Below are 16,365 nucleotides of genomic sequence, written 5' to 3'. Positions count from 1 at the left end.
ATTCTCTATGGGGTTCAGGTCTGGTGAGTTTGCTGGCCAGTCAAGCACACCAACACCATGGTCATTTAACCAACTTTTGGTGCTTTTGGCAGTGTGGGCAGGTGCCAAATCCTGATGGAAAATGAAATCAGCATCTTTAAAAAGCTGGTCAGCAGAAGGAAGCATGAAGTGCCTCAAAATTTCTTGGTAAACGGGTGCAGTGACTTTGGTTTTCAAAAAACACAATGGACAAACACCAGCAGATGACATTGCACCCCAAATCATCACAGACTGTGGAAAGTTAACACTGGACTTCAAGCAACTTGGACTTGGGCTATGAGCTTCTCCACCCTTCCTCCAGACTCTAGGACCTTGGTTTCCAAATGAAATACAAAACTTGCTCTCATCTGAAAAGAGGACTTTGGACCACTGGGCAACAGTCCAGTTCTTCTTCTCCTTAGCCCAGGTAAGACGCCTCTGATGTTGTCTGTGGTTCAGGAGTGGCTTAATAAGAGGAATACGACAACTGTAGCCAAATTCCTTGACACGTCTGTGTGTGGTGGCTCTTGATGCCTTGACCCCAGCTTCAGTCCATTCCTTGTGAAGTTCACCCAAATTCTTGAATCGATTTTGCTTGACAATCCTCATAAGGCTGCGGTTCTCTCGGTTGGTTGTGCATCTTTTTCTTCCACACTTTTTCCTTCCACTCAACTTTCTGTTAACATGCTTGGATACAGCACTCTGTGAACAGCCAGCTTCTTTGGCAATGAATGTTTGTGGCTTACCCTCCTTGTGAAGGGTGTCAATGATTGTCTTCTGGACAACTGTCAGATCAGCAGTCTTCCCCATGATTGTGTAGCCTAGTGAACCAAACTGAGAGACCATATTGAAGGCTCAGGAAACCTTTGCAGGTGTTTTGAGTTGATTAGCTGATTGGCATGTCACCATATTCTAATTTTTTGAGATAGTGAATTGGTGGGTTTTTGTTAAATGTGAGTCAAAATCATCACAATTAAAAGAACCAAAGACTTAAACTACTTCAGTCTGTGTGCATTGAATTTATTTAATACACGAGTTTCACATATGCACCTGTATATATATATACAGGTGCATCTCAATAAATTAGAATGTCGTGGAAAAGTTCATTTATTTCAGTAATTCAACTCAAATTGTGAAACTCGTGTATTAAATAAATTCAGTGCACACAGACTGAAGTAGTTTAAGTCTTTGGTTCTTTTAATTGTGATGATTTTGGCTCACATTTAACAAAAACCCACCAATTCACTATCTCAAAAAATTAGAATATGGTGACATGCCAATCAGCTAATCAACTCAAAACACCTGCAAAGGTTTCCTGAGCCTTCAAAATGGTCTCTCAGTTTGGTTCACTAGGCTACACCATCATGGGGAAGACTGCTGATCTGACAGTTGTCCAGAAGACAATCATTGACACCCTTCACAAGGAGGGTAAGCCACAAACATTCATTGCCAAAGAAGCTGGCTCTTCACAGAGTGCTGTATCCAAGCATGTTAACAGAAAGTTGAGTGGAAGGAAAATAGTGTGGATGAAAAAGATGCACAACCAACCGAGAAAACCGCAGCCTTATGATTGTCAAGCAAAATCGATTCAAGAATTTGGGTGAACTTCACAAGGAATGGACTGAGGCTGGGGTCAAGGCATCAAGAGCCACCACACACAGACATGTCAAGGAATTTGGCTACAGTTGTCGTATTCCTCTTGTTAAGCCACTCTTGAACCACAGACAACGTCAGAGGCGTCTTACCTGGGCTAAGGAGAAGAAGAACTGGACTGTTGCCCAGTGGTCCAAAGTCCTCTTTTCAGATGAGAGCAAGTTTTGTATTTCATTTGGAAACCAAGGTCCTAGAGTCTGGAGGAAGGGTGGAGAAGCTCATAGCCCAAGTTGCTTGAAGTCCAGTGTTAAGTTTCCACAGTCTGTGATGATTTGGGGTGCAATGTCATCTGCTGGTGTTGGTCCATTGTGTTTTTTGAAAACCAAAGTCACTGCACCCGTTTACCAAGAAATTTTGGAGCACTTCATGCTTCCTTCTGCTGACCAGCTTTTTAAAGATGCTGATTTCATTTTCCAGCAGGATTTGGCACCTGCCCACACTGCCAAAAGCACCAAAAGTTGGTTAAATGACCATGGTGTTGGTGTGCTTGACTGGCCAGCACACTCACCAGACCTGAACCCCATAGAGAATCTATGGGGTATTGTCAAGAGGAAAATGAGAAACAAGACACCAAAAAATGCAGATGAGCTGAAGGCCACTGTCAAAGAAACCTGGGCTTCCATACCACCTCAGCAGTACCACAAACTGATCACCTCCATGCCACGCCGAATTGAGGCAGTAATTAAAGCAAAAGGAGCCCTTACCAAGTATTGAGTACATATACAGTAAATGAACATACTTTCCAGAAGGCCAACAATTCATTAAAAATGTTTTTTTTATTGGTCTTATGATGTATTCTAATTTTTTGAGATAGTGAATTGGTGGGTTTTTGTTAAATGTGAGCCAAAATCATCACAATTAAAAGAACCAAAGACTTAAACTACTTCAGTCTGTGCGCACTGAATTTATTTAATACACGAGTTTCACAATTTGAGTTGAATTACTGAAATAAATGAACTTTTCCACGACATTCTAATTTATTGAGATGCACCTGTATATACACTACTGTTCAAAAGTTTGGGGTCACTTGCCTGAAATGTTTCTCATGATCTTAAAAATCTTTTGATCTGAAGGCGCATGCTTAAATGTTTGAAATGTGCCAACATATTAATTTATTTAATTACAAAACTAAAATTTTATTGAAAAAAAAAGAAAAGTTTTTGAAATGATGACTTGGACCAAATAATTAAGAAAAGCAGCCTCTAAGTGCCCAGCATATAGATGGGAACTCCTTCAATACTGTTTAAAAAGTATCCCAGGGTGATACCTCAAGAAGTTGGTTAAGAAAATGTCAAGAGTACATTTCTGCAAAATCTAGGCAAAGGGTGGCCACTTTGAAGATGCTAAAGTATAACACAGATTTTATTTATTTTGGATTTATTTAGTCACAACATAATTCCCATATTTCCATTTCTATTATTCCATAGTTATGATGACTTTACTATTATTCTAAAATGTGATAAAAATAAAAAATAAATAAAGAATGAGTAAGTGACCCTAAACTTTTGAACAGTAGTGTGTATATATATATATATATATATATATATATATATATATATATATATATATATATATATATATATATATAAATACAACGTAAATTACACAAACACTACTCACTGAAAATGGTTCATTATACCCTGACCCTGCAACTTTTCCGTGGTTCATCTTGAACCAAAGAACCATGAAGGTCTTTGAACAAGAACCAACAAAATCTCTTGGCTGCCCTCACAGGTTTCATATGGACAGAGATCAAGCAGATGTGGGATGGTGGATTTCAGGATTACATCCATGACTGGTGGAATCTTATGGACTTTGTGATGAATTCCTTGTATCTTGCAACCATTTCACTAAAGATGGTGGCATATATCAAGGTACCTTATATCGCAGTAATCACTGTCTGATGCCTTGTTTTTATTGTTTGATTGTTGGTAGGGATGTAGCTTGGACATTTGGAAAGGCACGAATAATGATTTCAAAATGAAAAACTATTTTGACTGAATAATTGAAAAATATTTGTTAGACTGATTATCCAACAAGCACAAAGATAAAGCAATATTTTAAATAAACATATAAAATTGCAATGAAATAGCCAATCTGTAAAAGCCAGTAGGACTAAAGAATACATAATATATTTGATAAATGATTCTGAGCATATTTGCTATATGGAAACTGTAAAAGGAATGGGGTTACATTTAAAATAGGCTTTTCATTTAGTTTTGACACGCATCCGGTTTAAGCCTCACCCATCTGGTCATGTTCTAATGCAGATAATTTTGCCATTGCAACAGATACACATACAGTACAGATAATGGCTTTGCTGCACACCCCTAAATCCTTTTTTCCCTAACAGTACAGTGGCTGCAAACCCAGGGATACTTGGGAAATGTGGCACCCCACACTGGTGGCTGAGGCAGTGTTCGCCATTGCCAACATCTTCAGCTCACTGCGTCTCATCTCACTCTTCACGGCCAACTCCCACCTGGGTCCACTTCAGATATCATTGGGTCGAATGCTCTTGGACATCCTGAAGTTCTTGTTCATCTACTGTCTGGTGCTGCTGGCCTTCGCCAATGGACTCAATCAACTCTACTTCTACTACGAAACTAGTAGTGATAGCACGAACTGCAAAGGCATCCGCTGTGAACGTCAGAACAACGCTTTCTCAACGTAAGTCTGTGGCAAATGTCACTTTTACTAAGACTTCACCTATTTTAGTTTTCAACTATATCAATTGCTGTATCACTTAATCTTTATTACATCAGCAAAATGTATTGAAATGTTCTTTGTCCCCTATTTATAGGTTATTTGAGACCTTGCAGTCTTTGTTCTGGTCCATTTTTGGGCTGATCAGTTTGTATGTGACCAATGTCCAAGCTGACCACAAGTTCACAGAATTTGTGGGTGCTACCATGTTTGGTACCTATAATGTAATCTCCTTGGTGGTCCTTCTCAATATGCTCATTGCCATGATGAACAATTCCTATCAGCATATTGCAGTAAGTTCTGACTGAAATTTAGATTATTTTGATGCTATGCATGAACAGTGAATAATCTTTGTATAGTTTACATCTAGTTATGGTTGTAAAGAATGGACATTTCTAACACTTTTCTGTCGGTGCAAATGTGTATTGCACTTGAATTGGAATGTGCTTGTTATCAGCACTACTTTGCTTCAACTACACTCATAATCACTCATTGTCCAGGGTGTGATTTGTATTTATTAGTACAATAGCAATGGAACATTTGCAGTTGTTACAGTATATTTCCATGCCCTTGAGGTCTTAGCACTTGTAATGTACTTTTACCACCGTAGGGACTAGACCATGTTCTTGTGCTAAAAAAAACTAGACGCAGTGCCTCAAATATAACAGAGATGTCTTGAGATGTGTTTTGAACAGTTCAAGTTCATTTTAACTTGACATCTAAAAAACCTGGCACTCCTGCACAAGATGCTGAAAAAACAGTGAGACATGGTGCAACAGTCAAAAACATCTGTTTAGCATATGCTTACAATCGAAAAACAGTGTGGATGGATGCTGGTAATTGCTCTCTATTGTAAATAACTTTGGCAAGAAAGAATCTGTAATTTAAATGTAAATGTAATTAACTGTCTCTCACATCTAGTCTTGTCGGGCTTTTTTAAGGACCATGCTGATATTGAGTGGAAATTTGCCAGAACTAAATTATGGATGAGCTATTTTGATGAAGGAGGCACCCTACCACCTCCCTTCAACATTATCCCCAGTCCCAAAACCATGTGTTACCTTATTACATGGATTAAGGTGCATGTTTTCAAGAGGAGGTCAAAAAGGACTGAGACATTTGAGACATTAGGGGTGAGACTCCTTAATATGATTTCCTTTAATCCACTACATATAAGTATGTGCAACTTTAGCACAACAGATACTTCAATATAGTAGGGGACAGAAATAAAATTACTCAATTAGAATGTCCTTTTTTGCCCTTTCAGAGAAGGGCAGCTGAAAACGTGAGATTCAACCACCAATACCAGGTATCTTACTGCCCCCCAAAAAGAAAGATTTTATTTTAGTTTGGAGTTTGTTTTTTAATTGTTTTGATTCTCTTATAATAGTTCCACAAATTCATCATTTAATCAACCTCATGCCATTCCAGATGTGTATGACTTTCTTCCTTCAGCAGAACACAAACGAAGATTTTTAGAAAAATATCTCAGCTCTGTAAGTCCACAATGCAAGTGAATGGTGATCGGATATTTGTAGCTCCAAAAATCACATAAAGGAAACATAAAAGTATTCCATATTACTCCAATGTTTTTCAGAAGAAATATAGTAGGTGTGGGTGAGAAACAGAACAATATTTAAGTCATTTTTCTCCCGTTTAACCTTTTCATGAGTAGGGTCTAAATTCCTCTGCAGTTCCCCCTGGAGTGAGTTATTTTTGTACGTGACACTGCACAGCTGGTAAAGGGGGGTAGAGCGTAGATGAGTATTTTTTTTATATAATTTTGTTTAATTTTGGATTTCTTGTCATAAAAAAAAAAAACTGTATAGAATATAGTAAACATTTGAACAAATGGGTTACGTCTGCTGTACTGTTTTTGTTTTATTTTGTTTTTATACTGTAGCTGTAAAAAACAAATGAGCAAATAATATCAGCAGTCCGGTTTGTGTGTGTGTGTGTGTGTGTGTGTATGGGCAGGTTTGGGTTGTTTACGAGGACATTTGTTTTAGGTTACAAACTGGTAATTACAAGGGTATTATGCTATAAATGTGGTTTATGAGGACATTTCAAGTGTACCCATAATTCAAATAGCTTAAAAAAACATACTTAACAATGTTTTTTTGAAAATGTAAGTTTTTTGTGAGGGTTAGGTTTAGGGGTAGGGTTAGGGGATAGAATCTATAGTTTGTACAGTAAAAAAATCATTATGTCTATGGAGAGTCCTCATAAGGATAGCTGCACCAACATGTGTGTGTGTGTGCGTGTGTGACAAGCGCTAATGTAAACAGACTTGGTTGCGTGCATGGATAATCACGCTCGATCGGCATCTGTGAGTATACGAGTTTTAAACTGTTATCGTGGTACTTTGGTGACAATTTGGCTGTTTGTTACATAAAATAAACATATTATGTGCTTGAAAAGACTCTTTGAGTAGCTGTTTGTTTGACGAATGACAACCACTACTGATGTAAACAAACATGGCAGCATGCATAGGAGGAAGATCGCGTTTGATGTATTGACTGTGCATATAAGAGCTAAAAACTTTTTATGGTGGTACTTTTTTTATTCTGTGGTTTAAAAGACTGTATGAGTAACTATTTGAGCGAATATGAATAACAGACGCTTGACCAGCGCAGCCTGTGTCGGTGCAAAAGCTGATTTGAATCTGGCAGCTTGTAACGTAACTGGTTGTTGCAGAAACACATATGTGTGATGCTACTCTACGGGGCCCAGTTATTAATCGTCGGTGTGACGGTATGTATGAAAGGGTTAATTTTCACTTTCAGATGTGAAAGTGAAACTAAACAGGCACCACATGTGACTTTAAGATGTAAAAGTTAAGTGGAGATTTAGAGTTAAAAAAAAAAAAAGAAAAGAAAATATATTTTGATCAGTTTCTCACCCACACCTATTATATCACTTCTGAAGATATGGGTTTAACCACTGGAGTCTTATGGATTACTTCTATTTTTCCTTTATGTGATTTTTGGAGATACTGTACAAAGGTCTGATCACCATTCACTTGCATTGTATGGACCTATAGAGCTGAAATATTCTTCTAAAAATCTTTGTGTTCTGCTGAAGAAAGAAAGTCATACACATCTGGGTAGCACTTTATTTTACACTACTGTTCTACATTTATGAACTATGTAATTACAACAACTACAGTAATTACTAGGTACTAACCCTAAACCTAACCCCAACCCTAACCTTAATTCATATTAAGTACATGTAGTTACCTAATATTACTCAGTACTTTCTTGGGTAAGTACACATTAAGTATACAGTATAAGTGCAACCCACATCTGGGATGGCATGAGGAGAGTACATGATGTGAGAATTTTCATTTTTGGGTGAACTGTCCCTTTACTGTAATTTCTCTGCAATTTCCCAAATTTCAGGAGGTCTTGAGAAACTTAGTAAAACGATATGTGGCTGCTATGATTCGAGATGCCAAGACTGAGGAGGGACTCACAGAGGAGAACTTTAAGGTAAGTGTTGAAAAGTACTTTTTCACAATAACAAGGATGGTCTGCTTTTCAGTTTATTTTCAAAGTGATTTGACATTGAGGTTGTTCTAAGTAGTCATTTTTTTGTTTATGTTCCGCTGGCTTTCATTTATCTTCCTGAACAACCAATACAACAGTGGTATTGTACTTTATTCACCTTTTTCCTGAATGCAGAAGTGTTTCACGATTCATAATGGTTTTCAGTTTCTGGTCTCCAGTGTTTTTACTCACATGGGTGTATGTTCTTAGAGGATAGTGTGTTGTTAAGAGTATTACATTTGTGAAAATCATCAAAAAAGCATGTGGCTTCATAGTGCTGACCCAGTACTTTAGAGTCGCGATGGCAGTTTTTTGACAGTGCCTCACCTGACTGGGTAGATGACATGAAGGGATGGTCCGAGGTTAGTTATTTTGATATTATTAACTACTCTGACTTGTTATGACAGCCAACAACTACACAAGTTAAGCCTGAAATTCATTTTTACTCCATCTAATTTGTAAAAGGGATGTTGTTCTCTGTCTGGATCACTTAATTTGGTAGTTTTTAAATTGCTTCTTGAGATCAGAAACAGACAGCAGGCAATTAGAATCATCATAGTGCCGCCCAGTGGTTGCTCATAAAAACTGTGGCTACTGACACCTACTGGTGTGGATGCAACAACACGTCAAAGCAAAAGTCTTTGGTTGCTGATGCCATTGAACAAATGGTTATTTGCAGAGGTATTTAGCAACCATGATTAATTTATTCTTAGAGCTCAACAGTCCGATAATTGGGCAATTACTCAGATAAAGTGATCAAGGGGCCATATATTTGCCCTCTGGAGTTATTTATAAGTGACTTTCTTTGCCTTTATGAGATTGAGAGTATTTTAAGAATTTTATAACTTATAAACACATACTAAGTGCCATAATTTTATGTTAAATACTTCAATTGAATAAATACTTCAAGTTAAATAATTAATGCATCTCAGTCTGATTAATTTGTCTGTTTTTAGACTAATTTTATGTGATAATGTTTGTGACAAGGCATAGAACAGCATTTTAAATAAATCAAAAGCTACAAAGTAACAGAGTTAATTAAGGGGCTTGTGTGTGTGTGTGTGTGTGTGTGCGTGCGTGCGTGCCTGTGTGTGTGTGTGTGTGTGTGTGCGTGTGTGTGTGCCTGTGTGTGTGTGCACCAATATAATTTGCCCTGAACCCCTGTTAAATTCAGACCCTTTCAGGGAACACTTTTATTTAGAAAAAAACATTTAAACTTTTTTTTTTTTTTCACTGTTGACTGGAGTCTTTAATTTGTGTGCGTGCAGATCATTTTAAATATATTTGTCAAAAGTTGCCTAACTTAATTTCTTTAATTGTGAAACATTTGTAGTGGGGAAAAATATTTAGTGCACCTTTTGAATAACTTTACCTGCATTTACAGCACTTTGATTAAATAACACAAGTAATTATCCTCTCTCAACTTCAACAGGAGCTGAAGCAGGACATATCTAGCTTCCGCTACGAGATTATAAGAATGATGAAAGGCAACCGAAAAAGTATTCGTGTGAATAAACCAAGCACAACAGCTTCTGATGTTTCCCACCCAGAATATTCATTTCAGCGTTCCTCAACTCTTCAGCAAAACAACAAGCTAAGTTTGAATGATGTCACTACAGTGCTGCAGCATCACAAATCTGAAGAGACAAGGGACTCTCTCTGCTGTCTAACCAATGGCTCAGCGTTAGCTTTGGCTGACCCATTATCTAAAGACAAAGCCAGGAAAGACTTCCCTAAAGATTTCACTGACTTTGGGTTATTCCCAAAGACCCACAAACAAACTGGCCTTTGTCTCAACCCAAATAAGATCTACTCTCTCACCGAGGAGACAAGGGAGTCAGATACTGACATATTAGACTGGGTGATGGAGGAAACAGTTGAGAAACCACTGACAGAAGAGGCTGAGATGGTTGAGAATGAATCAAAGTGCCTGATGGAGCAAGAGGAAATTATATTGGATAAAGTAAAAGAGCACATTGAATCTCCACATTAACACTAGGTATAAACTGTTATGTAACCAAGGATTATCTGAATCACAAATTTACAGGATTTACAGTGTCAGAGATGGAGCAATATGCTTTTTATACACAGAGGTAAGGTAAAGTCTCCAAGTCTTTTGACATTTTGTTCCTGAGAAAGTGTTAGGAAAAGGTATTTATGTGGACTCTAGAAACTCATTGCTGGGACTGCAGATGCCAAGAGCATGCATAAATCTCCCCAGAAAAAACAAACAAACAAAGCACTATAAAGTGCTGTTAAATAGTTTTAAAAAGGAAAGAACAATTGGATTAAGTTTCTATCCAATGGACTATATCATGTTCCGATTCAAACACTTGTTTGGACATGATAAATATAAAACAGTGGGCATGTCTAAAATTAATGTTAAACTGCAAAAGCACTTAACTTTGATGTCAATGCTCAAAGAAATTGCTGAATATTTATGAAACTGAATATTCAGTCAAAATTATGTTGTTATGTAGAACTGAATATGACAAATAATAGTTACACAGCCTACAATCTATGCAATCTAGGTGTAGCATTCACATATATATAAATGTGAGTACCAATACTACACCAGATTTTCTAGCATCATCCTTAATATTGTGATATTGGATGTGTATCAGAAATTGAAAGGTTCTGAGCTCTAATACATAACAGTTTTGCTTGATTTTAGAGGGCTACATGACATCTACATGACTATAATATTTGAACTGTGGTTATTTGAAAAATAAACACTGTCCTGGTAAGATCAGATTTGTTTTTATGTTGTTCTGCTCTGCTAACACTTGCCCATACTCACTTTCACTGTATGGAACATTTATGCAATGAAAGCAAATGGTGACTGAGGCTCAATTTCTGCTTAACATCTCCTTTTGTGTTCAATGTAAGAAAGTTGGAACAACAAGAGAGTGAGTCAATGATGACAGAATTTTCTTTTTGGAATGAACTGACTCTTTTAAACAAAGAGAAATCTTACAGTTAAGCATAAACTTGAAACAACTACTAAATAATTTTCAATGAAAATGTTTGCTGTTTATTTATTATATTAAAAAGAAGTTGTAAACATTTGATACACAGGGAGAGTTTTTCTCCATGCACACAATGCCACCTGTCATCTTTCCAATCTGGAGCTTCATTCAGTAACACTGGCTGATTAATATAACAGCAGTCGTAGAATCTTTTACTCACATCATCTCTTATTATTTATCCTCTGTTCCCATAGCAACACACAGTGGTTGTTCTTGTTCTTTAATTAATTGACTTCACAGCTGTTACTTTATCTGCGGACACACCATGCTGTTTTCAATTTAACAGGGAATAAATTGTCAGCAGATAGTTTCCCAGACTTTAGTGCTGTGGAAATGTGTTTCTCTCTGCTTTTTTGAGCTAAAGATGGTAGAGGAAAGTGTGCTCTAATTGAGAGTATAAAGAAAAAGCATATATGGTGCAAAACCTCACTGCATTAAACTTGGGTATGTTGGATATCCCCAAGTGTTAAAAAATATTATATATGCCAGTAGTATCACCAAATGGAATTGTCAGCAGACAGACAGACAGACAGACAGATGTAGAGATAGACAGAAAGATATATTTAATTATGTTTCAAAATTACAATGTTATTTATTTATTTTTTTATTTTTTTGTCTTTCGTTTTTTCCCACCTTTTTTCTTCCTGTGCCTTCCTTTCACAATGCATGACAACAGACTGCATGACAAAGTGTCTGCAACTTCAGGGGAGTATGTTCATGTTCAGATATTTACTATCAGTGTCTCTCAGCTCGCCAGCAGTTCACGTAACACTGCAGCACAACTTGTGATGCTGTCCAAAAGCCATAAAAATCACAACACAATGGGGAGAGAGAGGGAAAGAGTGGGAAAAGAGTATTCGTGTCGGAGCTGTTTCCAGATGTGCCTTCATGTCACATGTGCACTTTAACTTGAGGAAAGTTTTTCTGGGATATTTATTCAGACACTGATTTTTGAGAAAAGAGACAAAAAATATTTAAGATCTGAGTTTTTATTTTTTGAAACTAAATTAATTTAAAATGGATATATTTGTAGACAAAGGTCTCAGCTTACGAACCATGTAAGGGAACAGTTTTTTATAAAACCGTTTTTTTTTTTTTTTATTAACATTTATTTACTTAATAATCATAACTTATATCTTTCTGTAATTTGTGTCAACTCTGTCAGACACACTAAAAAACATACTATTTTAACTGATCCATTCATCAGGAGTGTAAAGTCTTTAATTATCTAATAATGGTGTTCAGTAAAGGAATACATTCTATATATTTATTTCTGTTTTCACACTATTCTGGAAATTCTGACAGAGTTGACAAAATTGAACATTTTTCCATTTTAACCATGTGATGTACAGTGGAGCCATTTAGTTTTTTCCTCAGTTAAAGCTGCCTCTAGAACCTAAACTCAAATGCCCAAATTTATAACCACAAATCTTATAAAAACTGTCACAATGGGATGACGAATGTTGAAGCTGTGACCACAGAGACTTCAACATTGTTTGTTTAAAATATAGTTTACACAAAGTGAGGACACAAGGTTGATAGGCAGTTTTTTATGGAAAATACCATTTAAAGTTTACTTTATGTATTGTTTGATATCTTACAGATCCCAACCTTTCGTTCGATATTTATATTTATGAATTTGTTGTATTTTTAAACACTTTGTTTGGCAGTTTAACTTGTGACCTCTTGTTGAGGACAGGTTAAGTTACATGTACTTCCCAAGTACAGAGCATGCAATTAAAAAAAAACTTCTACTGAAATTAACTTTTTTTTAAATAACTTTTTCAGTATTTTTATTATTATGAATTTCTTGACTTTTGTATGTAGGACATGTTTTGTCCCTTATCTGAAGAATCAATGCAGAATAAACATTACCTTTTCAAAGGATATCCCAAATCTTGTTTTGGCAGTCCATCTTTGTGGAATCTTTACTGGGATGTGTAAGGCCAAGCATGACATTTATTGTTACTTTATAGTTAACAGGTCACCAGTAACCCCTTAAAGGTGAAGTGTCCAATTTTTTCAATGTTAAAATAGTTTCTCCTATCTCAGCTTAGAGACAACTATATGTAAGCCATTCGTAGGATGATTACCCAGAAAAGTGTAAACACTGTGATTCTGTAGTGCTGTCTCAATATTGCTCTGTTTCTTTGATCATACTGACCAGTCAGAAACGGCAACATTGGCTCAACCAGTGACGTAAATTTGTAGCGGGACCAATCTGTTTGTCAAATTCACATAAGACATTTTTATAACCATTATTACCATTATACTATAATGCGCCATTATTTTTGCAATTCCATTTGGTGATGCTAGCGGAGCAGAAATGAAACCTTTAAGTCTTACATTTTACACATGTTCAATGTGAAGGTTTTGCAACATACACTGTAAACCCGGACAAGCTCTACTAACTTAAAGAAATTTGAGGCAACTGATTGCCTTTACTTTTGTATGTTTAAAAACGTACAAATCTCAAGTATGCATAACTTGTTTTTCTCAGGAACTATAAATTAAAAGAAATTATGTTTGTCAAATCATATATATGCAATTACTAATTTGTTTATTTCAATTAACCACAACTCAAAATTTTAAGTTCTGCAAACTTAATTCATTTATAGAACTTAAAAATATAGATGTTTTTGAAATCATGAATATGCTTTGCATGAACTTAGTTTTTTAAGTCATGTTAACTTAAAGGTGCAATATGTAAAATTTTTCATGTAATATTCACCTTTTTTTTTTTTTTTTGCCAACGTGTGAACGAAACGCAACTTTAAAAAAGAGCCCTTCCTGGACTTCCTAGGTTGCCTATTAAAGCCTGTAGACTGATTTTCATGGTAAGGGAGCGGGTTGCTTTTGCTGGGAAAATCCAAAGGATGTGACATTTCTGCGCGCTCCCGAGAGCCTTGCCTCAGACAGTAGCGTCTCTTCCGCTATTCAACAGCAACAACAAACTGCAACACTAGGTAACGTTATCTTAGAGATGGAATCCAGCAATCGTCCGGCTCCCAGCACAACACTGACTCCTACACAAACTCAGAGTAGGCCAAAAAAAAACAAAAAAAAAACATCTTATCTACTGAATCCCATCTGGCTAAGTGGAAATGTGATCGTGGATGAGCGAAAACTAGAGTTAACGTCAGCAGGGTATTTGATTCCTGGAGGGACCTTCGTTCGGTTTTGGAGATCAAAACTGACCCTCAATTGGTGTTCTTCTTATTGGACAGGTAAGCATACATAACTGCAAAGCATGTGAAATATAGTGCCATAAGGATTGAGCTGTGTAATTTTAGCTAACTTGATCTTGCCTGCTAACGCTGACGAATTGCAAGCTACCTTGCTTCGTAACTTTCAAATAATTTCAACAATCTTCTCTTTATACTAAAGTCAATGTTAATCTGTAATTATTCAGCAAGGTAAACTACAATAACACATGAAATGAATGCTATACAATGTTCAAGATAATGCAAAAAGCTCCATTCATTAGTGTAACGGAAATTGGTTATACAGAAAATATATACATTCTATTATTATAAAACAATAGCACATTGAAATATCAAAATGACAGTTGTGATGGAATCACATCAATACTGAATTGTGTCAACATATTTATAATGTACAGTCTATTTTATAAACAGCTACTGTCATCATCCACCAAATTTAGCTAACAGCTATTGATAAAGCTGGCTAGCTAGCTAACGCCGACATATGCTATCGTATAAATGCAGACAATGTATCATGCAAAGAAAAGTGATCACTTGAAACTACAGTCTTGAATAGTCAGTCCTATATCCACACTTTGTTTTAGCCCTGTTCCAGCACTGGAGAGTCAAATATAATATACAGTCTCAAAGTTTGTAGTAAAACAATCATAACTGTGTAATTTTAATTATGCTACCTCATCTGTCAGCATGATGTCGGTGAATCACATTCAGTCTTTTTGTAGGTTATGTCTTTGATTTTGGTCGATGCTCGCTCGCTCACGTCCATATGGAGTGTGTGCACGAGCACGAGCAACAGGTAGCTGCTGCAGTTCACTTAACGGCCACAGGTGTCATTAATAACAAGGGTTTCTGAATCTTACATAATGCATCTTTAAGCTATATCATTTTAGGTGACTTGAAATGTGCTAGAAGTGTTACTTAAATATTTTTTGAAAACTGATTGCCTTGTTTTTTTTTTTATTATTATTATTTTTATTATTATTTCTTTAAATTAAATGTGAAAATTTTGCAACTTAAACATTATAATAATAATAATAATAATAATAATAATAATAATAATAAAGCAAACAGCATGCAGTAAGCATGTTTTTAATATAAAAAGTCAAATATACAAAACATTGCACTGAAATTTAATTTTTTTAAGTCAACACATTTGACAGGACAGGATAAATTGTCTACAGCTGCATTAGTGTTGCACATCCTTCAACGTTAAAACCTTATAAAGCCACCTGTCTTTAAAACTCTTTTGGGTCACTCAGATCCAATGCATAGATCAGTCTAAACGTAAAAAGAAATGCATCTGAAAGCCTGGGCAGGTGGGTGATGACTTCACTTTCAAGAACAGAATTTCTGACCAGATTGTAGTAAATTGCAGCATCTGTGAGTTCTCTGACCGCTGTTAACAGGCACCTCTTCTTAATCTTTAGCCCTGAACGGCAGAAATAGAAAAAAATTGGCAAAATGAAGGAATAATTTATAACTCCGCTTCCCGCAGCATGACCAGTGATCCCCACTGATGTATTGCTTCTCTTGTGAGAGGACATTTTCCTACGTGTACGGTGAGCAGGCTGGAAGCAGCGGGTCTTCTCACTCGTGAGTCGTGGCACGTGTCAAAAAATGCAACATTTAAAGCGTTATGCATGACACTTGAATGAAAATTGTTTGGGTGAAGAGTAGGTTATAGTTAGGGTAGGTAGGGTACGGTAGGGTAGGGAAGGGTTAGGCTTAGGTTTGTGAATGGGGGAACGCGTTCTGACAGCGGAGAATGTTACCATCAGATACTGTTACCTCCATACAGATCTGCTGGGGTGAAACAGATCCCGACGGGGAAACAGAGTTCGACACAACACGGGCTCACATTTAGAACGTGTGGTCATGACGTCACTAATTACAAAACCGCCACTAGAGGGCGCTTGCTAGAAATGGAAAAATATTATTATTAGTGAATCTAGTAAAGTAACTTAACTCAAAACCTTACTTTTAGTTGGAAACAACTTAAAAATAAAATTTCTGCTTACTTAAATCAATGTCAAATGTTGAATAGACTCAAATAAATAAATAAATAAAGTTATTGGAACTTCTTAACACGTTTTGAAGTGCTTTTTGGTTCTGATTGCTTTCCAGTATAATGTCAAAACTATTTAACTTAGAAATGAGTTCAAGTTTTTAAGTTCCAGTACTTAATTC

At 36.3% G+C, this 16,365-nt stretch overlaps 1 protein-coding gene across 1 annotated transcript in view; it reads left to right on the top strand.

The window, feature by feature from the left end:
• LOC127430099 (short transient receptor potential channel 4-like) overlaps positions 1-10,677 on the top strand; it is a 33,447-nt gene extending 22,770 nt beyond the window's left edge. The window contains exons 5-11 of the mRNA XM_051679570.1: positions 3,406-3,545; positions 4,025-4,341; positions 4,475-4,670; positions 5,319-5,510; positions 5,645-5,686; positions 7,779-7,868; positions 9,358-10,677. Coding sequence (XP_051535530.1) covers positions 3,406-3,545; positions 4,025-4,341; positions 4,475-4,670; positions 5,319-5,510; positions 5,645-5,686; positions 7,779-7,868; positions 9,358-9,918 — 1,538 coding nt within the window. The 3' untranslated portion in view covers positions 9,919-10,677. The remainder of the gene's footprint in view (positions 1-3,405; positions 3,546-4,024; positions 4,342-4,474; positions 4,671-5,318; positions 5,511-5,644; positions 5,687-7,778; positions 7,869-9,357) is intronic.
• Positions 10,678-16,365: the final 5,688 nt, after the last annotated feature.

The sequence above is a fragment of the Myxocyprinus asiaticus genome, chromosome 39 (assembly GCF_019703515.2).
Source record: "Myxocyprinus asiaticus isolate MX2 ecotype Aquarium Trade chromosome 39, UBuf_Myxa_2, whole genome shotgun sequence".
NCBI classification, from domain to species: Eukaryota; Metazoa; Chordata; class Actinopteri; order Cypriniformes; family Catostomidae; genus Myxocyprinus; species Myxocyprinus asiaticus.
This window is presented reverse-complemented; position numbering and strand designations above follow the sequence as displayed.